This window comes from Pinus tabuliformis, chromosome 3_1, assembly GCF_031772625.1.
Source record: "Pinus tabuliformis cultivar Carrire ecotype Pingquan chromosome 3_1, CPIR1, whole genome shotgun sequence".
NCBI lineage: Eukaryota > Viridiplantae > Streptophyta > Pinopsida > Pinales > Pinaceae > Pinus > Pinus tabuliformis.
The window spans coordinates 21,355,701-21,382,769 of NC_142301.1; the positions used below are offsets into that span (position 1 = coordinate 21,355,701).

The window sequence follows — 27,069 nt, forward strand, 5'->3', positions numbered from 1 at the left end:
GATGATCACCAACTGGAAGAAGCTTCATGCTTCGGATTCCGAGTTGGTGGATCCCACATTGTACAGGCAGCTGATTGGTTCCTTGATGTATTTTGTCAACACTAGACCAGATATTTGTTTTGTAGTCAACACGATGAATCAGTTTATGTGTGAGCCTAGGAAGGTTCACTGGGTGGCTGCAAAACACATTTTGCGGTACTTGTAGGGGACAGTGGATTATGGTCTGGACTACAGGCAAGGGGATGGAGTGAGATTGGCAGGTTATACTGATTCTGATTGGGCAGGTTGTGCTTTTGATAGGAAGAGCACTTCAGGGTGCTGTTTTGGGTTGGGTTCAGCAGTAGTGTCATGGTTCAGCCGGAAGCAGCAGTTAGTAGCATTGAGTTCAGCGGAAGCAGAGTATATGGCAGCCAGTCTAGCTAGTTGTGAGGCCATCTGGCTTCGCAAGATGTTGTTTGGCTTATTTGGTCAGCCGTTGAGACCTTCAGTGATTTACTGTGATAATCAGAGTTGCATTAAACTCACGGAGAATCCAGTATTTCATGACAGGTCAAAGCATATCGGGATCAAATATCATTTCATCAGACTGTGTTCAGAAGGGCGCTGTGAAGCTTGAGTATATTCGCATTGATGAGCATGTTGCAGATATTCTTACCAAAGCCTTACCACGGGGCAAGCATGACTACTTTAGAGACAAGATGGGTGTGGTGAGGAACACCTTCCTTGGTAAGAGGGAGTGTTGAAATTTGGTACCGGAGGACAGGTGGTTCTCTAAGGCTTTGATCTTTGGCCTAGGGAAAAGTGTCCAAAAGAATTTAATTTTTCTCCTAAAGTGACTTTATAATTTTTATAAAGTCAAATCTAATTTAAAAGTGATTTTAAGTGATAAAGTTACTAAAGTCTAATTTTAAAGTGACTTTAATAAAGTCAATGTAAAATTAGAAAGGAAAAGTGACTTTGGAAATAAATGATTAAGTGGGTCTTTATTAAAGTGGGGTGAATTAAAAAATAGAAAGTGAGATTTAAATGAGCATTTAATCTCAGCCCTAGATCTCAATCTATTTCGGCAATTGGATTTAGGGATCACCCAAAAGTCACTTAGGGTTAGATTAAAGGAGGAAAAGGAGGAAAATGTCATTCATTCTTTCATGAGCAGATTAGGAGAAGGAGAGCAAGAGAGCAAGGGAGATTTCAGAGAGGAGAAGGAGGCAACAGCTTGGCACACATTCCAAGGCAGCATTCCAGCAAGTTCGTACAGCTGAGTTAGCATACAGTGAAAGTCAGATTTTTGGGCACGATTTTCAAGGGGGCCCTTCCTTGTGGAAGTTAGAGATGCCCTTGCCACAAGCCCTTATTTCCAGTGTTCCATGGGGACGCGTCCCCTAGGGTCAGGTGCACACACCCCTCGCACGCCACGCACCCGGGACAGGTAGTCTACTGGGGGTGCGTTTCCCCACGCACTCGTTTTGGGGAGTCTTGGGGAGATGCAAGGGGGTGTGTTTCCCCAGTGTGGGGGACGAAACTCCCCAAAAGGGGTGCGCCTGGGCATCCCCCCTCAAAACTTCAGTGTCTAGTATATAGTATATAGTAATATACTAGTATGTTTTGCTTTCAATTTAGATTCTAGAATGATGAATGATGAATTTAATTTTTAAATCAATGTAGATTGTAGAATGATGAATTTAATTTTTAAATCAATGTAGATTGTAGAATGATGAATTTAATTTTTAAATCAATGTAGATTGTAGAATGATGAATGATATGGATCAATGTATTTGAATATTTCATTATTGAATCTCATCGTATGGATGGATAATGAGTATGTCATATGAGTGATGTATATATCAAAATGAATCATGAGGATGGATCAATGTACGTCATTATTTAGTTCAATTATGAATTTAAATTTTATATGTGGAATCGTGGATCAAATTTCAATTTTCGATGTATTGGTATCCATATTACTATTAGTCTATTTAATATTTATGCTTTCATTATTGAACAATGAATATGAACTTGAATTTTATATATATATATATATATATATATATATATATATATATACCCCGATGTCCCCCCGCAGCTCCGAAATTTCCCTAAAATTTGAGGGTACTCCCACACGTCTGCCCTGTGCATCTCCCCGCACCCGCGTCTCTCCGCACTGGAGTCTTGGTGGAACATTGCTTATTTCAACTGGCCTTGCTCTACTTAACAAATACTAGTTTGCTCCACTAAGAATTTTTGCAGCACGATCAATCCCATTGAATATCGTGAAGGTTTTTCTTAACTAGTATTATGGATTTTCATGTCTCCTAGCTAAGCATTACAAGAGGATATTGTGATGATTGTGAATGTGGATGTAATGGCTTCTTTGTGGTCCCTTGTTCACCTTAAGAGGTGGCATTGAAATGTGAGGCTATGGTTAATATTCTATTTGATGTATTATTGGTGGCTTTATTGAGCCTACATATGGGTAATTAAACCACTTCATTGTATTATTCTATATGTGATTAGGTCGGCCTCATTGCTCTCTCAGGGCTAGCATTGTGAACCCTAAAGGATTATATAAATAAAGCACACTCCTGATTTGTAATTGATTCAGTCAAGTTATTGGTTGATATAGGCCCAAGGGCAATCTTGGCCAAGTGCTGTTTCTTTATGGTGGATATTTTCATTGGCTGGACTAGGGCTTATCCGTAATCACATTGTAGATCTACCTGTCTTATGTTCTCAACATTTGTGTGAGGTCTGATGGTTCTGATTCATGTGAGGTCTAGGTATCAGACTTAAATTTCTGATGTTAAAATTTAAGTTAATAAAAGTGAAAAATAAGTAAAGGTAAATGTCAACATTAACTCTGAAAAGTTAAATACAATTCCAAGATGGTTGGGGCCTTGAGGAATCAGCTGGTTGAGGCTTCAAACTGGCTTGGAGGGTTGGTTTCGGTTCAAAGTGCTTTGAACCAGCTGGTTCTGTAATTCTGGTGCATAGTACCTTTTAATCCCTTTTACCAAGAAATATTTTTACATGAGAGTCAAGGAAAAATCAATAATTAGATTGGAAGTACCTTGGCTCGAAATGGATAGGCCATGCCCAGATTAGATGTCTCAGATTTCTATAAAGTTTACTTTAATTAGTTGTATTGAAATGCCTAATATACTTCCTCTATGCTACATCCAGATTAGCTGCTGCAATTTCCAAATTGGGTTTTATCCTCTCAGAACAAGGCTTTTCAAAAATGTCTATTCCTATTGGAATTGCGCTTAGCATATGCTGCAGTGGCAGTGGCTTCTTTTACCAGGTGCTGCATTTGGTTATATAATTATGAAAGAATTTTATGCCATCATTTGTTGATTTTCTTCTCTGATAATAAATGATAGTGGTGGTTTTGGTAATGAAACATTTGGTATTTCATGGCATATAAAGTTTGGTAACTGAATTCGAGTTATGAAGATATGACACTTTTTTACATTTTCTATCTGCTTTTACATTTAAGAGTCTAGGATTCATGAGGGACATTGCTGCTGAATTTTTTATTAATGTGGTTTGGTTTGACTATTTCTATAGTATTTGATGGGATTTTGAATTTTGCAATGTGGTTTGTGCATTCTCATTAGAGCCAATAAAATTGTTTGATATTGCAATCAGTCCGTTATCTGAAGTTGTTCAAGGATTCTGGATATCACAGATACATGCTTCCAAAACAAAAGTGTTGCTGAAAAATTGTTGTTTGTTGAATAAGCTGCCAAAAGTCAAAGTAACTGTGAAAATTTTATCATTGCAACAACTGATTTACTTTTCCTACTTATTTCATCATAAGTTATTCATGAAATTACTTCAACAAACATTAAAATAAATACTGCTGCAGATATCATATTGTAATACAGAAACAAAAATATGCACACATTGACATAGTTATTTTGGATTAATGTCCCCAGAAAAACCCAATGTGGGAAAACCGGTGCAGCAAGGGAGGATTTTATTATTCAGCAATTTTCTTGTACAACATGGTGCCAAACTGGCTTACTCACAAATAGACAAACTTCCAACACTTTCCTAAATCCAGCGTAGGCCCTACTGACCTCTGCTACAGCCTGAAACCCTTTGCGTCAGCCTACTGAAGCTCTGCCCAACCTCTCTGGGCTTCTGCGTCACTCCTGCAGCCTTTGTGTGGATGACGTAGGCCCTCTGCGCAGTCTCTGCTGCCTCTTTGTTGCTTCCTCTGGCTTTGCGTCTGCCTCTTATGCGCTAATCTCTCGTCTCTCTATTTCGTACTTGTTGCCTCTTGACTGCTCTCCAGACCACTAGTTCAACTTCTCAACAAACCCCGCTCTAGAAATTGCACTGACTGGTCTCCCTTAGTGTGTTCTCCAAGTGCCCTTCAAGCCTCCTCTTATACTTTTTCTGTTGACATCTCAACGGCCAAGATTAAGTCCCTAATTAAAGGCTAAGTTTAGATCAAGCTTGATCCATGTCTTTTTGGACCATTCTAACACAGATTCATATTAATACACATTACTATTTTATTTTACCTAAGTTTAGACTTAGGGACTCCATTAAAAATATTAATTATTTTAATATCTCTTGATTTGTTTAGAATCTGCCCAAACCCTTTCACCCTTTCTGGGCATTGGAGATCTCATGTGCCCCAACCTCTCCACCAAATTTCGTGGGTAGATCACATCCGATGCTACCCCAAATCAACACTCCCTCTTAGCGAGGACTGTGCTCTAGCAATACTCCTCACTGAGTATTACTCTGATCATCTGGCATCGATACCTGTGCTGATGCTAGGCCTCCTTGCCCAACATCCTCTGCATTGCTGCATCCTGTATTGCTGCCCATGGTTCTGCCACTGCCATCGCTGCATCTGTATGACAACTCCTTCTGCATTCATGCTGCTGCTGGTCCTTTCTCCCAGCGCTGCATTTGCATTGCACCTTCCTCTGTATCTATGCTACTGTTGGTCCTTTCTCCCAACACTGCATCTGCACTGCAACCCCCTCTGCATCTGTGCCACTGTTGGTCCTTTCTCCCGACACTGGATCTGCACTGCAACTCCCTCTTCATTCGTGCTGCTAACACCTTACTTTTGAAAGGGGTTCTTTACCATCCCCGTCTTTTCCCTGAAGTAGTCAAATTTTGACTTTCCAAGGGCCTTGGTGAGGATATTTGCCACTTGTTCCCCTGTAGGAGTGTAGCTCAATTGTACAGCTCCACGTTGGACACAATCTCTGACAAAGTGACACCGGATATAAATATGCTTTGACTTATAATGAAATAATGGATTCTCAGAGAGTTTGATGCAAATTTGATTATCACATATGATCCTGGTCGCCTCCATATTTCTTCTGAATAGGTTTACCAACAGTTTTCTAAGCCATATGGCCTCACATGAAGCTGTGTTTGCTGCCATATATTCTGCCTCAGACGAGCTCAAAGTTACGGACTTCTGTTTCCTACTACACCAGGAGGTTATTCTTGATCCAATGTTGAAATAGTACCCAGAGGTACTTTTCCGATCCACTGAACTTCCTGCCCATTCTGCATCAGTAAATCCACTCAACTTGATATCCTTCCCCTTGTTGTACAAGAGCCCATAATCAACTGTACCCTGTAAATACCTGAGAATGTGTTTGGCTGCTGCCGAGTGAGCCCTCTTTGGTTCCACCATGAACTGACTGAGGGTGTTGATAGCATAGCAAATATCTGCCTAGTGTTGACTAGATACATCAGGGACCCTATGAGCTGTCGATATAGGGTGGGATCGACATCCTTGTCTTCTGATGCATCAATCTTCTTCTAGTTGGTGATCATTGGCGTAGCCATAGGTCTACAGTTTCCCATCCCGAACCTTTTCAGAATTTTTGTAGCATACCTTCCTTGCCCAAGGAAGATTTCTCTTTTTTGCTGCCAAACTTCCAACCCTAGAAAATAGTGCATTCATCCCAGATCCTTCATATCGAACTCTGTGGCTAGATTCTTCTTGCAGTGTTCAATGAGTCTGGATGATCCTATCAGGAAGAGATCATCCACATATGATACTAAGATAAGTGGCTCGCTCTCTACGACCAGATAGTAGAGATTCGAATCCGTGTCACTCTTGACAAACCCCATCTTCTGCAAGTAGCCATCTATTCGACCATATCATGCTCTTGGTGCCTGCTTCAGCCCATACAAGGCTTTCTTCAGTTTGCATACATGAGACTTCTTCTCATGAATTTCAAAGCCCTCTGGTTGTTCAATGTATACTTCTTCTTCTATTACCCCATTTAGAAATGCCGTCTTGACATCCATCTGATGGATCTCCCATCCCATCTGGGCTGCAAGAGATATCATGGTCCTAATAGTTATATACCTGGCTACTGGGGTGAAGGTTTCCTCATAGTCAATACCTTCCTTTTGAGCATACCCCTTAGCCACAAACTTGGCCTTGTATTTTTCAATATTGCCGTCTGCAGCATATTTGATCTTGTAGATCCATCTAGAACCTACCACAGATCTGTCTTGAGGCCTTGACACCACCTCCCAGACATCGTTTACCATTATGAAGTTACACTCCTCCACCATCGCATCTAGCCAGACTTGATGCTGAGTTGCCTCCTTGAAGCTGGTAGGCTCTCCATCCTGAGCTACTAACGCCTGATACCTGTCTGGCTGTTTTCGCTCCCTTTTACTGTTCCTTGGCTCTCTGATGAAGTTCTCTGCATTGTGCAGAATCTGACGAAGTTCCCTGTTGGTTCTTCCTTTGCCAACAGGTGCTTCTGTTTGCTCCTCTTCCTCATCCTGAGAATCTTCTTGATCCGAGGAAGAATTCTTCACTTTCGTTGGTTGAAGATGCATGACCAACGGATCCTCTTTCGACTGCTCCTTGGAAGGCATTTCAGGAGATCTTCTGAAAGCTCTATCCTCCACGAACTTTACATCTCGTCGTACTACTACCTTCCTGCTCCCTGGAAGATAGATCCTGTATGCCTTTACGTTCTCGATATATCCTGCCAGATACCCCTTTTCTGCAGTCTGATCCAGCTTCTTCCTCTTTTCCTCGAGTATGCGACAATATGCCAAACTCCCAAATATCCTGAAATGACTGACTTCAAGTGTCTTCCCAGTGAAGACTTTCTCTGGAGTAATCTTGCCCAATGCCTGATGAGGAGTCCTGTTCTGAACGTAGACAGCTGTGTTGCATGCTTCTGCCCATAGGAATTTTGGCATATCCTAATCATACAACATGGCCCTAGCTGCTTCTACAATAGTCCTGTTTTTCCTTTCTGCCATCCCATTCTGCTCCGGATTGTAGGGAGCTGTCCATTCTCTTCTGATGCCCTCCTTAGCGCAAAAATCAGTGAAGCCCTTATCAACATATTCTCCACCATTATCTGAGCGCAAGACTTTTATTTTCTTACTTGTCAGATTCTCCACTAGAGCCTTGAACTCCTTGAATCGACTGAAAACCTCATCCTTGGTTTTCAAAAAATAGATCCAAGTTTTCCTCGAGTGGTCATCAATGAAATTAAGGAAATACTCGGCACCACTGAGAGCTTTGATGGACATAGGTCTGCAAATATTTGAGTGTATCAATCCTAGTACACTCTTGGCCCTGTGGTTGATCCTAGGAAATGCCGCCTTGGCATACTTTCCTAGAGCGCATCCCTTGCATACATCATCTCGATCTGCACTTTCTTTTTCCAGCTCAGGTGTTTGACGTATACCTTTTCCTTGATGAAGTAGACGTCATAGCCCTTGCCTTGTAGTTGTGACATGGAAAGTAAGTTCATCCCCAATCTTGGCACATGCAACACATTTGTGGCACGAAACTGCTCTCCCGATTCTGTCTGAAAAACTATGGTACCCTTTCTTACTGGAGTACAGTTTGCCTTGTTCCCCATGGTGATATGAAAGTTCATCTTCTCTTCTCGATATTCTGAGAAACACTCCCTAATTCCCGTCATATGCCACGAGGCTCCACTGTCTATATACCACACTTCTGATGATGCAACACTAGTCATGCATGCCACATCTTCTTCCAACCTGGAAGCCAACATTGAGAAATTGAAATCTCTCTCTCTTGTGCAATCTTCTAAAAATCTGCGTGAGTCCCCTGAGGTGGATGCCTCTGCATTGTGGTCTTGACCCATAACTGATTTTCCCTTTCTGTCTTTGATTACTTGCTTTGATACCATGTGAAAATTCTATCACTGCAACAACTGATTTACTTTTCCTACTTATTTCATCGTAAGTTATTCATGAAATTACTTCAACAAACGTTAAAATAAATACTGCTGTAGATATCACATCGTAATACAGAAACAAGAAGATGCACACATTGACATAGTTATTTTGGACTAATGTCCTCGAAAAAACCCAATGTGGGAAAACCGGTGCAACAAGGGATGATTTTATTATTCAGCAATTTTCTTGTACAATAGGGTGCCAAACTGGCTTACCCACAGATAGACAAACTTCCAGCACTTTCCTAAACCCAACGTAGGCCCTATTGACCTCTGCTACAGCCTGAAACCCTCTGCATCAGCCTGAAACCCTCTGCGTTAGCCTACTGAGGCTCTGCGCAGTCTCTCTGGGCTTCTGCATCACTCTTGCAGCCTCTGCGTGGATGATGTAGGCCCTTCTGGCTCTGCACAGTCTCTGCTACCTCTGCGTGGCTTCCTCTGGTTCTGCGTCTGCCTCTTCTGCGCTAATCTCCCGTCTCTCTGTTCCATACTTGCTGCCTCCTGATTGCTCTCCAAGTGCCCCTCAAGCGTCCTCTTATACTTTTTTTTGTTGACATCTCAACGGCTGAGATTAAGTCCCTAATCAACGGCTAAGATTAGATCTTGCTTGATCCATGTCTTTTTGGACCATTTTAACACAGATTCATATTAATACACATTAATATTTTATTTTCCCTAAGTTTAGACTTCGGGACTCCATTAAAAATATTAATTATTTTAATATCTCCTGCTCTGTTTAGAATCTGCCCAAACCCTTTCTGGGTATTGGAGATCTCATGTGCCCCAACCTCTCCACCAAATTTCGTGGCTAGAGCATATCCGATGCTACCCCAAATCAACAGTAACCAGCTTATGGTAGCTATTATTCATTAAATTGATTATTTATGTTGTGACAGAGCACCTTAGCTTTCTTCCACCTGCTTTGGCTAAGAATGACAAGTACCTCTAACTGGATTTCACCATTTCTATGGGAAGGTGCTTTGAAAAATAGAATAATAATAGATGAGACCCCACCTCATTTGTTGATTTTCCACCATTCAATTGCCACGACTTGAACTCTAATGATTGTGACTCTCCTACAAACATGGGATTTGTTGCTAATACTTGATATTGATGTCTCTCCTTTTGGTTTCCTACTGGCCACCATATTTTTTTTTGGATGTTTGGTTCTAGCCTTAGGTCTATATGGTTTTCATTTTTGGATGTTTAAGCCTGTAGGGCATGGACTTTTGCTAGTTTTTATGTAGTCCTTGGGGTAGTCACTTGATGCTAGTTTTTTGTTTGTTTTCTCATGGCGATTGTTGTAACAACCAAACTGGTCTCATGAATAGAATAACCAAAAGACTTGGGATATAAAATAATCCATTGATAAAATATATTATATTGAATAAATGTATGAAAGAATAGTATATGGAATACAATGAAGGCCTCATTGTATTCCTAAGTGGGATGTATTTTTATGAATAGTCATGTCCTTTGAGACATGTTCTTTTGTTAATACTAATTATTAATTATTATTTATTGTTTATAATATTTACATTGTTTATGTTCATAACATTGCCTTCCCTTTTAGAAATGTTTTGTCCTCAAAGCACATCTATAAGAAAGCTTTTTGTCTTTGATTTTCGTTTGTAATAACAAACCTTGATTCTTGTTTTATGTAATGAAGGTTGATGACACTAGATGGTAGGAACTTCTAAGCACTAAGCAAAATCGTTGAACTGTAACATGATTTGACCATCCTAATTCAATACTCGGTGGCATGTTGTGCTTATAGGCTTCCCAAGATGAATTATTATCATGAGACTTGACGATACTAGTACCAATATTCTTTTGAAGATGGGTTAATTGTTTCCTGTTTGAGTGATGCTGATACACTGACTGGTGAATGTACCTGCTCTTGTGATTAGGATGTTGATAAGGTGTCTCTATAGTGTTTCTTTGATTTGCTTTGGAGTTTTATTTTCTTCATGTATTGATTTTGATTTGTTAATTTCTGAACATTAATTAGTAAGTACACTTGGCATTTCTATCGTTTGTACTCCAACACCTAATTATGTTTTTACTTCCACTGGTTTGGCATGTTCTTTAATTGTGATATTGATTAGATTTGTATTCTTTCCTTTTACGTCAACTTGCATTTTCACATTTGAAGATTTCGATGCTTTCCTCTCCATAAGTTATTGTAGTCTGTTTACCAACAACTTCTTATCCTTTTTAAGCTTCTTTGTTTGCGTAAGTAATTTTTGATTGTCGTTTCTAAGGCAAGATCTTTTCATCTTTCTCTGCAATAATTTTGTCAATTTCTTTCTGCACCCTTGATATTGACTTTTGATTTTTTTGAAACATCATTTTCAAGATACTTTTGAAGTTTGTTGGTGAAGGTATTATCGATTCTGACTTCAATGTCATGTCCTATAATGTCATGATGTTCTTCGTATAGGGAAACATCAAAATTGTTTCTCCATGTTTAACATGAAGGTACCCAGTTTTTTAGCCCAAGGTAAACCAAGAATTATGTCAACCTCTTCTTTAAACATAGTTACACCATTGAATTGAGATATACATTCATTGTTCTGAATTATAAATTGCAATTTCTTAATTTTATATTCTGCTTCAAAATAAGAGGCATCTTATTTTTAATTATATTTGGTTATCGAATTAATAATTATTTTGCCTAATGTTCATGTACTTTTCCTCACGGTTCTTGTTGATAAAAATAATAATCTCTTTTCCTTGAACATTCCCCTTTAATGTATGTAACACATAACATGAGATTATGCTGCCATTATAAGAAAATTTTTGTTCCATCATTTTTTAATTTTCCCTTTTGTATTTCAAAACTCCTTTATATTCTTCTATTAAAGAATCCTTTTTTAGATTTATAATAAGTTCAATACTAATGTTTTTTCTCTTTAAAAAAAATATAATTATACTTTTAACTAGATTTAAAAAAAAATTAACTCAAACTTTTAAAAATACCCTTCTTAAGAACTAGTAATTGTGTATGGTCTATGTTACTCACAAAAATTTTTGTGTAACCCATAGGAGACAACTTTTCTCCATTTTCAGACAACTAGCAAGCTGTTGAAGAATGTGACTAGTGTCGGTCTTCATAATTGTATTTGAGTCATGATGTAATGTATTTGTCAAAAGAAAGATTTCTTTTTATTATAAAAGAAATTGACTTATTAAAGCATGGGTTTCATGCTTGGGTCAATGGTTCTTAGGTCAAAGCCTCCATTGTAGGTTTCTAGGGTTTATGTCAAGTATCCGTGTCCAAGTCATAATGTAAAAGGCCCTTCTTGGGCTTCATCTATCAAGAAATATATTTTTTTTAATGTAAAATAGGTATTTTAAGTCTCCTCCACCAAGTTGGCGTCAAAAAGGACACGTCGACATCATTAATGGAATTCGACCTCACATAGACACTATATAAAGGCAACAATTTGATTCATTTGAAGTAGTCTCACTCAACAAGTTCAATCTGCAGTTGTTGGAGGCAGAAAAAGATAACGAAGTTGCTGGAGAAGGATTGGAGGAGCTGTAAGATCAAAATTGAGTTTTTGGGCAATCTATCTCTCACACGTGCGAAGTTTCTGGATTGTAGCTGGGCCGAAATTCTAAAGTTATTGGTGTTGAAGTTCTAGATTGTAGCAAGGATGAAACTCTGAAGTTGTTGGGGGTCGAAATTCTGGGTTGTCACTGGGCTATACTTGCTAGACAAGAAGAGACTACTGAAATTTGTTGAATCATATTGGAAGGCTGACTTGGCGGAGAAGGAAGGTCTTTCAAGTCTAAGGTCTTGGTCTATCTCAATTTGATTTACTAGTGGAAGAGTTTAGCTGGGTTTTCACTTATAAAGGGGTTTTAGCCTTGACTGAGTACCTACATCTGGTGTCATTGATCTTCATGCTTTGTTGTGATGATTGCTTGATGAAACTTAAGATAAAAGAAGAACATAAGAAAAGATATTAAAACTACAAGAATATCACAAGTAATTATCAACAGAAGAAAATCTTTTTGCCTTTCTGAGTTTCTAACATGGTATCAGAGCTGAGGTGAAGAATAAAAAAAGGGAAAACTGAAGATATATTGAAAAGAGAAGAAAAAAAGATTTCAAGGAAGGTCACAAGGAGTAGAAGATAACAACATGACAAATTCAATGAAGGGAGAAAACAAACTAGAAGGAGCCTCCAACTACAAAGCATAGAAAAAATGATAGATCTTATCCTCGCTAAGCACAATGTTTTGGAGCTTGTGCAAGGAAAAGTCAAGAAGCCTACAAATGACGCAGAGAAAGAGAAGTTTAGAGAAACCGAAGTCTTGGCCATGAATCTAATAGTAGATGGAGTAAAGGACAACCTAATTCCATATATATCCAACATAGACTCCGCTCAAGAAATGTATGAGGCTCTCTTGAAATTATTCACCATCAAGAACATTAGTCAAATAACAAGCCTCAAGAATGAACTGAGGACGATAAGGATGACAAGAGACGATACTGTATCATCATGCTTTGTATGGATATCTAGAATAAGAGATGAACTCCAAGCAATAGATGTAGTTGTACCAGAAAAGGAGCTCGTAATTGCTGCTCTTCTAGGACAAAATCTTGGAGTGCTTTTGCATCAAGAATTAGCAGTTGGAAGGATACTCCAACATTTGAACAAATGTGGAATGCATGCGGTCAAGAAGAAACCCGAATATCATTATAAAACAACAAGGAGGAGGATGAAGAAGAAAAACACCTCTAATGCCTATTCAGCTCATCACAAGAAGAAGGGAACCTTCAAGAAGTTCAAAGGATGAAAGAAGAAAGTTGACCAAGCTGCACTTTTCAGCCAACCAAGCTCTGATACCATGAAGAAATTTCAACCCCCACTCCAGTTATCAATTTTCCTTATCACTTGCATTTAATTTTAAATCCAAGCATGATAAAAATTCTAAAATCTGGAAATGACAATAATTTTCTGAAAGAACAAATTTAGAGATTTCACAACTACTGAAATTGCAGAAATAAAACACAGCAAAATTATGATAGCCACACACATAAAATAACACAATGATTTTTGGTCAATGTGACCCTGGAAAAACCCCCTACAGCGCTTGGGGAAAACCAGTTTGAGAGCTCTTCTTTATTTCTGAAAATGCCTTTAGAGAGAAACTGAAATACACAGTAAAAATTCCAGCAACCACAAATTACAACTTATCTCGATTTTCGTGCTTGCACTCCACCTCGAAAATTGTGCCAATCAGCCAAAATAGAATTTTTTTTAGCAATAAAAACAACATTAAATGTTGTACGGCCAACCTCGAAAAACATGCCCAGAACTTGATGTACGGACTGTACAGATTTCAACAGTATGGCTGCCTCAAAATTCGTGCCCAAATATGCCTCGAAATTCATGCCCTTGCCACTGTCACTCTTCCTCGATTTCTGTGCTATCCCTCTTCTTCGATATCTGTGCCTTTCTTTTGCTGTACGATTTTGCCTTGGGATGCGTGCCAATAAATGATGCTGCCCAGATTTGCTGAAATGTCTTCTTGCTGCTCTCCTTCACTTCCTCATTGCTTAGAAATTTTCTCCTTGCTCTCTCTTCTCTTTTTCTCAAATGCTCATGAAAGAATGAATTGATTTTTACCCCTTCTCTTCTCCTTTTATTCTCTAAATGACCTTTTGGGTTACCCTAAGATCTAATGGCTAAGATTCATTTTGATCTAAGGATGAGAATAAATGTGCATTTAATTCTCACATTCTATTTTTTAACTCACCCACTTAAATAAAGACCCACTTAGCCTTTTATTTCCATAGTCACTTTTTCACTTTCTAATTCTTCATTGACTTTAATAAAGTCACATTTAAATTAGAATGTAACTTTACCACTTATAAAGTCACTTTTAAATTAAATTGACTTTATCGCTTATAAAGTCACTTTAGGAGAAAAATACAAATAAATTTGGACACTGTTCCCTAGGCCAAAGATCAAAGCCTTAGGGAACCACTTGTCCTCTGGTACCCAAATTTTAACACTCCCTCTTACCGAGGAAAGTGTTCCTCACCAGTCCCATATTGTCTCTGAAGTAGACAAGCTTGTCCCATGGTAAGGCTTTGGTGAAAATGTCTGCTACCTGCTCATTTGTGGAAATGTACTCAAGCTTGACAACTCCCTTTTGGACACAGTCTCTAATGAAGTGATACTTGATCTCAATATGCTTTGACTTATTAGATATCATTTTTGGGATTCAACTGCGTTAAGTAAGATCATTCACGTATGACCATTTTCATGAGAGGTAGTCGTAACTGACTAATTTCTCATGATTTTTGAATAGTTCACTTAGCACTCATTGCATCGGGTGATGCTCACAGGGGTGAAGAAGTGGGATTGAAACTAGTGAAATGTGGAGAACGAATCACATAGCATCAATCATCACTTCCGGGGCTTGCACCCGGTAACCAGGACTTCCCAGGAGGTCACCCATCCCAGAACTCCTTTGGCTCAAGCGCGCTTAACTGTGGAGTTTTTCCCCACAATCAAGCCCACTTAGCTTGCTACCCCATTTGCAAAACCTTAGCAAGTATTGTGCCTCATGAACCATTCAAGTAGAGATCCCTTGACTCTTTTTGAATTTAAGTATGGGGGTTTTACGCAGTGCATTATATTAGATATCATTTTTGGGATTCGACTGCGTTAAGTAAGATCATTCACGTATGACCATTTTCATGAGAGGTAGTCGTAACTGACTAATTTCTCATGATTTTTGAATAGTTCACTTAGCACTCATTGCATCGGGTGATGCTCACAGAAAAACTGGATTCTCCGTGAGTTTTATGCAACTCTAATTATCATAGTAAATTACTGAAGGTCTCAATGCCTGACCAAATAAACCAAACAACATCTTGCGAAGCCATATGGCCTCACAACTAGCCAAATTAGCAGCCCTATACTCTGCCTCAGCTGAGCTCAACGCAACGGGCTGATCCACGACACAACTGTCGAACCCAACCCAAAACAACACCTGGAAGTACTCTTCCTATCTGAAGCACAACCTGCCCAATTTGAATCCATGTACCCTGCCAGTCTCACTCGATCACCCTGTCTATAATCCAGACCAAAATCCACAGTCCCTTGCAAGTAACGAAGAATGTGTTTTGCAGCGACCCAATGCACTCTCCTGGGCTCACACATGAATTGACTCATAGTGTTAACTGCAAAACATATATCTGGTCGAGTGTTGACCAAATACATCAAACAACCAATCAACTGTCTATATAGAGTAGGATCCACCAACTCGGAATCAGAAGAATGAAGCTTCTTTCAGTTAGTGATCATTGGTGTAGACATGGGTTTGCAGTCCTCCATGTGAAATCTGCTAAGAATATCCACAATGTACTTCCCTTGTCCCAGGAAGAAATGCCCCTCCTCCTGCCACACCTCCAATCCCAGAAAATAATGCATGAAGCCGATATCCTTCATCTCAAACTTTGAAGCAAGATATCTCTTGCAGCCCTCAATGAGTCTCTTTGCACTAGTGATGATCAAGTCATCAACATACAACATCAGAATGAGAGGCTCCTCACGCACCACAATGAAGTATAGGTTTGGATCAACCTCACTCTTTGTGAAACCCAACTGCTGCAAGTATGTATCAATCCTCGAGTACTAAGCTCTAGGAGCTTGCTTTGGGCCATGGAGTGTCTTTTTCAATCTGCATACATGGGACTCCTTCCCATGCACCTCAAAGCCCTGCGACTGCTCAATATAATCCTCCTCCTGAATGAAGCCATTGAGAAATGCGGTCTTCACATCCATCTGGTGGATCTTCCAACTCATCTCTGTTGCAATCGATATAATGGAGCGAATAGATGTATGCCGAGCTACAGGAGCGAAGGTCTCCTCATAGTCAACTCCCTCTACTTGTGAGAACCCTCTCGCCACAAATTGAGCTTTGAACTTCTCGATGCTGCCATCTACAACATGCTTTATCTTGTAGAGCCATCTGGATGTAACAACTATTTTACCTTCAGGCCTCGGCACTACCTCCCAAACATCGTTCTTCATAATAGAAGAATACTCCTCCATCATAGCCTCTCTCCGGACTTGTTGGCTAGCTGCCTCCTCATAACTAGAAGGCTCAGAGTCAACAATGCTTGTTACCAATGCCATGTAACTACAGAACTACTCAGGTGGTTTACTCTCTCTAACCTGTCCCTTTGTCCCAACAACTGATGTGGCCTCGCGCAAGGTATCTTGAAGCCACTTGGGCTTCCTCTTCCCTGAGCATACTTCTCCCATCGGAGTGAAAGAATCCTCATCATCATCAGAAGCCTGAATTCTTGAAGGCTTGCCAACTGACCTCATGCCTAAATTTGTGCCTCTAGATGCTGAAGTACCGTGCGAATTGTCCATTGGTGGACTACCCTGTGAATTGCTTTGCGGACTGCCTTGCATGCTGCCCGAAGAACCCCCCACTTGACTCTGAGAGCGACTGCTCACTGATGGACCTGACATTGTAATTGATGTACCTCCTGATCCCTGACCATTGGATCCTTGTGACTGACTCAACTGCTCCTGAGGGTCTGGCGGCTCTAGATACTCTAACTCCCGTGACCTCCCGAAAGCTCTCTCCTCCTTGAACTTCACATCCTGCTTGACAACCACTTTTCTTTGTGCAGGAATATAAATCCGATAAGATTTTGAGGTCTCGCTATAACCCACAAATATGCCCTTGTCTTACAGTGGGCTCTGGCTTGGTCATGTTCTCCTTGGGGACATAGGAATATGTAAGGCACCCAAAGATACGAAAGTGCCGAACATTAGGCTTCTTCCCAGAAAAAGCCTCCTTCGGAGTCACATTCCCCAAGGCACAATGTGGACTCCTGTTTTGCAAGTACACAACAGTGTTGCAAGCCTTTGCCCACAAAAGTAAAGGTAACCCCTGATCATGAAGCATGGCTTTGGCAACCCCTGCAATGGATCTGTTCTTCCTCTCTGCAACTCCATTCTGCTGGGGGTGGTAAGGAACTGTGAACTCCTTCCTAATGCCTACCTTAGCACAAAAATCAACAAACTCACCAAAGGTATACTCCCCTCCATTGTCCGACCTAAGGACCTTGATCTTCCTACCTGTCTGGGTCTCCACAAGAGCTTTGAACTCTTGAAACCACTTGAAAACCTCACTCTTGGTCTTCAAGAAATAAATCCAGGTCTTGCTGGAGTGGTCATCAATGAATAAAACATAGTACTCATAGCCACTCAAGGATACATGAGACATCCGACCACTCACATCGGTATGAATCAAGTCAAGGATCTCAGTCGCTTTGCTGTCACTGTTGGGAAAGGGGATCTGGCAAACTTCCACATAGCACATCCTCTGCATACATCAAGGTGATCAGAACTGAAATCTAGCACACTAGTGGTGATCTCTCGCAATGTACTCAAGGCCCCATGATACATGTGCCCCATCCCGCAGTGCCAAATCTCACACAACTCTGAACTGCTAGAGAACTGCTAGATCTGCTATTGGTCCTATCTCGGGTGTTGCTACTCAATGCCATCAGGGGTTGGAATGAGAACTTGTACACCTTTGCATGGCGCACACCAATCTCTCTAGCTGACGAAGCTGGAGTTCCCCTAGGATATATAAGCACCTGCCCTTTCCTGAACAACACATCATACCCTCTGTCCTCAAGTGCTGAGACGAATATCAGGTTCTTCTTCATTCCACGCACATATAGAACATCTTTCACTTCCAAGGGAGGTTTGGGTCCCCTATCAAATGTCAATGTCCCCATACCCACTGTTCTAACAATGTTGTCATCACCAAGTACTACCTCCATATCAGTGTCACCCTCTGAAAGCTCTGAGAAATACTCTCTGACTCCTGTCATGTGGTGGGAAGCGCCACTATCAACATGCCAAATGCTAGAAGATGCTCTGCTAGTAGTGGCGAATGCACACTCCCTCAGAACCTGTATGGCAGGTTATCCTGCACTAGTGGCCTCACAAGCTATGAACCCAAACTCCCGATCAAAGCTCTCTGCAGAAGCAGCCATGGGTTTGTCTTTCCCTTTTTTGTTCTTCTTCTCTGGACACACAATAGCATAGTGTCCCAACTTTTGACAATTCCAACATTTGACTTTGGAATAGTCCTTCTCCTTGTTCTACTACTTGCCTTTGCCTTTGCCTTTGCCTCCACTGTTGGAAGCTTGCTTCTTTGCTCTGCCCTTCTTGCCTCTTGCTAACAATGCCACATTGTCATCCTCCTCCACCTGTTTGGTTGCCCCAAGATGGTTCTTTCTGATCTCATTTTGAATGCAATCATCCCACAACCTCTCCCAATCGAGAAGGTTTTCCCGTGCAACAATGCCATGCACAAAATTCTCGTAAGTCTTGGAAAGACCATGCAAAGCAATCCTCACCAACTCAGTGGGTGTAATGATTTCACCTACGACTGCCAACTCATCTCTCACTGAAGTGATCTTTGTGAGGTATGCTGTAGCACTGTCAGTCTTAGCCATTTTAATGGCCTTCAGTTTCTCTTTTAGGACCATTTTTCTGTTTTCATTTGAGCTCCCCTAAAGACTGGTCAAGGCTGTCCACATCTCATGTGCATAAGTCTTTCCTCTCACATGAGGAATGACATGATCTTTGATTCCTTCCAGAATCAATCTTTTTGTTAAACTCTGCCAACTGTACAGGGTCAGCAGGTACTATATCGGGTTCTGTGTGGTCTTTACCATAATGCCCCAGACTTCTGCTTCTTCAAAGATGCTCTGGATTCTCTCCTTCCATGCACTGTAGTTGTTCTGCCCATCCAGCCTATCTTCAACTCTCAAACCCAAAGACATGTTTCACTGTCCTATCAAATTGAATTTTTCAAATATGTGGTAAAGGTTTCTGTTTTCTGTGTAAAAATCAGCTTGCTGTAATTTTCACTTTGCTGTCCCAAACTGCACTTTTCAGCCAACCAAGCTTTGATACCATGGAGAAATTTCAAGCCCCACTCCAATTATCAGTTTTCCTTATCACTCCGTGCATTTAGTTTTAAATCCAAGCATGATAAAAATTCTAAAATCTGGAAATGACAATAATTTTCTTAAAACAAAAATTTAGAGATTTCACAACTGCTGAAATTGCAGAAATAAATCACAACAAAATTATGACAGCCGCACAGAAAATAACACAGTGATTTTTGGTGAATGTGACTTTGGAAAAACCCCCTACAACTCTTGGGGAAAGCTAGTTTGAGAGCTCTTCTTTATTTTTGAAAATGCTTTTACAGAGAAAGTGAAATAGACAGTAAAAATTCTAGCAACCACAAATTACAACTTATCTCGATTTCCGTGCTTGCACTCCACCTCGAAAATCGTGCCAACCAGCAAACAACCAAAACATAATTTTTTTAGCAATAAAAACAACATTAAATGCTGTACAACCTACCTCGAAAAATGTGCCCATAACTTTTTGTACGGAATGTATGGACCATACGAATTTCAATAGTACGACTGCCTCAAAATTTGTGCCCAAATCTGCCTTGAAATTTGTGCCCTTACTGCTGTCACTCTTCCTCGATTTCTGTGCTGTCCCTCTTCTTCTATATCTCTGCCTTTCTCCTGTTGTATGGTTTTTCCTTGGGATGCGTGCCAATAAATGTTGCTGCCCAGATTTGCTAAAATGTCTTCTTGTTGCTCTCCTTCACTTCCTCACTGCTAAGAAATTTTCTCCTTGCTCTCTCTTCTCTTTCTCTCAAATGCTCATGAAAGAATGAATTGATCTTTCCCTCTTCTCTTTTCCTTTTATTCTCTAAATGACCTTTTGGGTTACCCTAAGATCTAATGGCTGAGATTCATTTAGATCTAGGGATAAGAATAAATGTGCATTTAATCCTCACTTTCTATTTTTTAACTCACCCACATAAATAAAGACCCACTTAGCCTTTTATTTCCATAGTGACTTTTTCACTTTCTAATTCTTCATTGACTTTAATAAAGCCACCTTTAAATTAGAATGTAATTTTACCACTTATAGAGTCACTTTTAAATTAGAATGTAACTTTACCATTTATAAAGTCACTTTAAATTAATTTGACTTTACTACTTATAAAATCACTTCAGGAGAAAAGTACAAATAAATTTGGACACATTTCCCTAGGCCAAAGATCAAAGCCTTAGGGAACCACTTTTCCTTTGGTACCCAAATTTTAACAGAAGAAAAACACCTCTAATGTCTATTCAGCTAATCACAAGAAGGAGGGAACTTTCAAGAAGTTCAAAGGATGAAAGAAGAAAGTTGACCTATTCAAGGTTGAATGCTACAGCGGTCATTAGATGGGTCACTACAAAAGCCATTGTCCTGAAGATCCAAGGAATAAGAAGAGAGAAAGAGAACATGTGAATGTCGCTGACGAAGCTCCACGTAAGAGAAACAAGACTGAAGAATCCGAAATCAGAGATCTTTTTGCCAAAGACTCTTGGGGAATACCATCCCTTGCATATCCTTCTATCTTATGTTTTGTATTATTTTCCTTTATGTTTTGATTTCTAAAGTTTATAGGTCTAACATATGTTGTTAGAACATTTTTGAATTATTTTGATAAGTTTTAGGTATCCATCAAAAGGATTGGATTAAGAGGGAGCCTTCACCATTTTACCAAAAGATAAGCATCTTATTCCTTTTTTCCTCTTTTATGTTTGTTTTCCCTCTCATATCAAGATTTGTTTGTATTATATGCTAATAAACTTTTATATTTTCCTTGGTAGGAACGATTGCAGAATACACAAAAGTTATGGAGACTTGAAATTGTTAGAAGTTCTATTGCAAAGGAAGTCTTTCAAGGCATTTCAAGAATTGATGTCCTACAAGGTTTGTTAAAGAACAATTCAAGGTATGTCTTAAACTACAAGTTTTGTTACAAGGTTCTCTTCATAGAAAAGGTATGTTCATTCTCTTTTGAAATTTGCTTTACATTACTGACATCATTATGTCTAGGGTTTTGAATCTTAAAGATTCTTGTTAGGGTGATTAATCATTAGATTGAATCTACCCTCGTTATACTATCATTTTGATCATTCTTGTGAAACCCTAACCTTTAGGGTTCACTATAAAACCCTAGCCTCTTGTTGCTAAAGGTATGCAAATGTTGATTATGAAACCCTAGTCTTCTTAGGGTTTGTTGATAAAGTCTAGAAATCCTATTCTCTCGAAGTTTAAGGCTTTGGTATTGTTATGGTAAAACCCTAGTCCTTTACGGTTTACAGTTAATAGGTCACATAATGAAACCTTAGATCAAGGTTTGGTAACTTAGGGTTTATGAACAAAATCCTTGCAATAGTAAGATCCTAGAAATGAAGCCCTAGGTGTATGTTCGTCTATTTGATCAAAACCCTAGCTCGGTGAAAAAATGTTGTACATCTAACTTTGATGTATTAATGTTTGTGTCTTGGGTTTACCTAGTAGATATTGATGTGAAATGCATCCTAGATATCTATATGCAAGTATGCTAACTTAATTGTTGAAGTGGATATTTTAGTTTGTGAAATCTAGGGTTTGTAACAAAACCCTAGTAGAGATTGATATTATAGGACATGATAATATTTGGTTTTGATAACAAAATCTAGGGTTTGCAACAAACCCTTGTAGAGTCTCACATGTAAATTCTGAAAAGCATACTTTTGAAGCCTTAGATGTATAGTACTGTGATTGGATTGTTATTTGATTTGCTGAATTGAGGCTTCTGTGATCCATAATAGTTATAAGTAGAACTTCGGCGTAAATCACATAAAGAAAGACATTTGTCGACGCGTTTCGAACCAACTAGTGTGGTTCATCGTCAGGACAAGTTGAAGAAACAGATCCAACTTTGCATGTTAAATAGTCTGAGCAGAGCCTCCAACGGCTATCTTGACCAACAGCTAATTTTGACTTAGGGACCGGAGTCAAAAAGTCAAATTGATAATTTAATGGGAGTTAGTTATCATTGGTTACCATATCTTAAAATATATAAATGAAATAATTATAGATGGTGTTTACATTATTAGTTAGTTAAAAGGTAACATTAAAATTGTAAATTATAATTTACAATTTTTAATGTTATCCCATATAATTTACAATTTTTAATGTTACCTTTTAACTAACTAATAACGTAAACACCATCTATAATTATTTCATTTATATATTTTAAGGTATGGTAACCGATGATAACTAACTCCCATTAAATTATCAATTTGACTTTTTGACTCCGGTCCCTAAGTCAAAATTAGCCGTTGGTCAAGATAGCCGTTGGAGGCTCTGCTTAGACTATTTAACATGCAAAGCTGGATCTGTTTCTTCAACTTGTCCTGACGATGAACCACACTGGTTGGTTCGAAACGCGTCGACAAATGTCTTTCTTTATGTGATTTACGCCGAAGTTCTACTTATAACTGTTATTTGATTTGCTGATATCTAAGACCCTGTGTCTCGAAAGATGGAATCTAGGGTTTGTCACAAAATCCTAGCAAGTTGTTGAAGTCTAAAAGATGTGACCATCGTTAACCCAACTAGGTTTAGGTATTTGATGTTTTAAATGACTTGATTTTGATATGGTTGATTTCATGCTTCTATATATTTGGTTGTACTTGCTATTAAAGTTTGTAGGTACATAATATTCAAGTTGTTGAATGTTTGTAATTGAAGATGATAATAATGATGAGCATGATGAAGGAAGCTATAAGAATGATGATGATCAAGTTGACATTGATACCATAAGAATGAAATGAAGCCTTGAAAGAATGGAGTTTCTTCGATGTTATGAAGTTGTTGATCTCCCCAAGTTGAGAGGGAGCCTGGATAAAAGAAAGGGTATATCTCTCTAGTTGAGAGGGAGGGCATATTATGACAATCATAATGAATACTTTGAAGTAAGAATGAAACCAAAGAATGAAAGTACTATAGATAGATGTTCACAAAGACTTGACAAGTACTGAGGTTGTATTTTGTGCTATTGAAGAAATGAAAGAAGAAGAAAGCTTCCAACAAGCTATAATTGGATAACTTGATGATGTTAAAAGTAGCATCAAAATGATTAAGGAACCCAGAGTTTTGTGTTTACTTCTATATATACATTTGAAAGTTTATTACTGATTGGGGTTGTGATTATGCAAGATCTCTCCATAAAAGGTTGAACGTTTGAAGCATGCTTAGATTGGTGGATATATTTGATTTATTTGATGAGGAGAGATGTAGATCTTATGGCAAGATGCTTGGGAGGACATCTGTTCGACCTATGTGTTGATGTCTAGATCCTGAAGTAGGGAGGGTGGCGTTGGTCATGGAGCTTTGACCTTGGATACGCACCTATATCTCTGGGTTGGTGGTAGAGCTTAGAAGCATGATGGTACCTAGAGTGGCTAAAGCTTCAGTCCACCTTAGTCCCACTTGATTAGAGTACCTTGGTCAGGTATCTAATCTATAGCACTGCGAGTGCTGTGACTCTTCATAGAGTATATCATTTGAGATCTTCCATGTACCTTTGTATATATGTAATTATGAATACCTCCCTAGTTAAGAGGGAGTGTTGAAGAATGTAACTAGTGTCGGTCTTCATAATTGTATTTGTCAAAAGAAAGAAAAATAATTTTTCTTATAAAAGAAATTGACTTATTAAAGCATGGGTTTCATGCTTGGGTCAATGGTTCTTAGGTCAAAGCTTCCATTGTAGGCTTCTAGGGTTTAGTTAAAGTATCCTTCTCCATGTCATAATGTAAAATGCCCTTCTTGGTCTTCATCTATCAAGAAAGAAATTTATTTTAATGTAAAATAGGTATTTTAGGTCTCCTCCACCAAGTTAGCCTCATCAAAGGAATTCGACCTCACACAAACACTATATAAAGGCAACAATTCGACTCATTTGAAGTACTCTCACTCAACCAGTTCGATTTGTATTCGTTGGAGGCAGAAAAATGTAGCGAAGTTGCTAGAGAAGGATTGAAGAAGTTGGAAGACCAAAATCGAGTTCTTGGGTAATCTATCTCACATGTGCGAAGTTTCTAGATTGTAGCTGAGGTTGAAGTTCTGGAATGTAGCTAGGCCAAAACTCTAAAGTTGTTGGGGGTCAAAATTCGGGGTTGTTGCTGGGCTGTAGCTACTGGACAAGAAGAGACTACTGAAGTTTCCTGAATCATATTAGAAGGCTGACTTGGTGGAGGAGGAAGGTCTTTTAGGTCTAAGGTCTTGGTCTATCTCAATTTGATTTACTAGTGGAAGAGTTTGACTGGGTTTTCCCCTATAAAGGGGTTTTAGCCCTGGCTAAGTGCCTACATCTGGTGTCATTGATCTTCATGCTTTGTTTTGATGATTGCTTAATGAAACTAAAATAAAAGAAGAACATAAGAGAAGATAATAAAACTACAAGAATATCACAAGCAATTATCAACATAAGCAAATCTTTCTGCCTTTCTGATTTTCTAAGACAAGTGGGCACCCCTATTTGATTACCACATAACATGATACCAAGACCCTCCATTACTTGCTCTGGTCCGATCTCTCTCTCCCATTCGACATTCCTTCTTGAAGGAAGGTGGCTCATCCATCAGCAGAGACTTTAACCATTTTGTAATTATGTGCTTTCACTTAATGTAATGGGCATACTAATATGGATCAAGGGGAAAACTGGATGATTGAATGATCTTGACTATTTTCTTATTCCCTTACATTACTTGGGAGGTTAGTCCTTGACTCTAGTTCAATGGGACCTCCCCTGAGGCTTAGGGTTTTGGTAAGGGCACTACTGTGGAGGCTCTGATTGAAGTAATGTGTCCCTGATATTCCATACCTACCACCTTCCATTTTTCCCATTATTCCATTTCCATCTTCGGGTTGGTAGTAATTGGTCATGGGGATTGACACCCTTTTGTCCTCATCCTTGAGTTTGAGTTGGAAAATTATTCTCTGGAGGTTGATGCAACTAAAAGAACGATAAAAGCATAGGAAATCCACAATAAAAGAAAAAGGTAAAATGCAAAAGGTTTGATTAGCGCATGGACATAATTCTAGCATGAGTTTTAGCCCCCTCATTGGCCATCACCGAACTCCTCAAGCACATGATGCTTCATCTATTAAAAGGAACTCTTGTATAGTCTTGACCTTGATGAGCGAGAAACTGCCTCATCTACAAGGGGTATTAAAAGCAAAATCTCAAAAAGTAAGCTTGGGTTCCTAAGCTATGTACCCAAAACAAAGAAAATCATAAAGGAGTAAAAGACACACTAGAGGGGTGGAAAAATCAAGGAGAGGAAAGGGGTAACTTACACCTCCACGATTGTTCCATCCTTACATTTATACACTCAGGATGTTGGACATCCATTAGCTAGTCACATAGCTATGGCACCTTGTGCTGAAGTAAAAGGCGCACCAAAGGGGTGTGATGCTGCCTTGATCCACACCTAGGATTATCGTGGAGAAAGTCCTTAGCTCCACTTGGTTTGACCTTGGGGACAAGTTGCAAGTTGGGGCCGTCACCCAATTCCCATCGCCTTCGTCTAGGCTTACTCTCAGTGAAGCCAAGGGGTGTTGTCCTTGTTGTCTCACAGTCTAGCAGAGCCATAAGGAGTTATGTTCGATTTAGTCTAATTATCCTAAGGAGCACCTAAAAACAACTTTAATGTGCAAAATAACAATCCTATTGGTGACAAGCCCACCAAATAGCTCATAAGTACAAAATAAGCTTTCCTAATGAGGCAGAAATGATAAAATAATGGTGCAAAGGGCCATTGGAAGGCCAAAATAAGTCCTCCATGTGCCAAGATGAAGAGCAGGGCTCTCATAAAGGTGATGACCAAGGGGGTGGCTACTTGGTTTCCAAACAAAACATCTGTGGTCCTCACAAGTGGTTGTGGGGCACAATCAAGGGTCTCATGGGTCTCCAAATGGATCAAACATGTCAATTCTTCATCAATAAGGGCTAGAATGATGATACAAGCCCTCCCATGTCTCTTCGGATGAGACAAAACCCTGTCTAGACTGTGGATCAACTCCCAAGTGTTAGGTGCAAGTGTGAGGCCAACTAGGCAATGTGGTCCAAGCGCATGATTCTGTTTGACTGGGGCATGAGCAAGTAATACATGGTACTGAAGAAGCCCATGGTGTGGGAGTCATTGCTCTGCTGTGGTGGAGGCCCATGGCTCTCAACGCTCACCCTACAAGTGCCATCATGACCCTCTGGAGGGCTTGGATCCCGTATAGAGAGGCCAAGCCCAAGATGACAACCCACCTGCAATCCTGTATAAGATCCAATGTTTCTCCTCACCTTCCAGTACAACAATTCATTAGTGCAATTGAGTAGATAAGCTTGCAAACCAGGGGCAAAAGTGGACACTTCATAGTGGCATGCCCTTCCAAATGGGCTTTAGAAGGTACAGGTGTTTCCTTGCTCAAGAAGAGAGGTTAATAAAGGACCCTATTAAGTGGTTTAAACCTTTAAGGGAGTGATAGGTCTATGGTAAATCTGTCAAATGGCAAATGTCATGTGAAATAATGGTGGAACGAAATGGGGTAACAGGGCAAGCTCTAAGCCACATGCCATGGTACAAGGGTAGCTATAATGAGGGAAGCCCACACATTGGTTGTATACATATTGGAGGGAGAAATCGTGGTACATGAGTTATCTCAACCTTTGTTTTTCCACCCTTCTTCGTATGCCGTATGCCGTTTGCCTTTTATTTATTTTTCTTTATTTTAACTGCTCGGGGCTCCAGGGAATGAGAGCATGATGTGTATGATAGAGCATTGAATACCCCCTGAAGGTTGGGCAATTCATCTCCCACCGGGGGTTGGAATAATCATGGGTTCCTTAATGA

At 39.6% G+C, this 27,069-nt stretch overlaps 1 protein-coding gene across 1 annotated transcript in view; it reads left to right on the forward strand.

The window, feature by feature from the left end:
• Window positions 1–27,069, forward strand: part of LOC149185566 (magnesium transporter, putative (DUF803)) — a 396,376-nt gene that overhangs the window by 294,568 nt on the left and 74,739 nt on the right. The window contains exon 7 of the mRNA XM_089410729.1: window positions 3,181–3,301. Within this exon, the coding sequence (XP_089266855.1) occupies window positions 3,181–3,301 (121 nt within the window). The remainder of the gene's footprint in view (window positions 1–3,180; window positions 3,302–27,069) is intronic.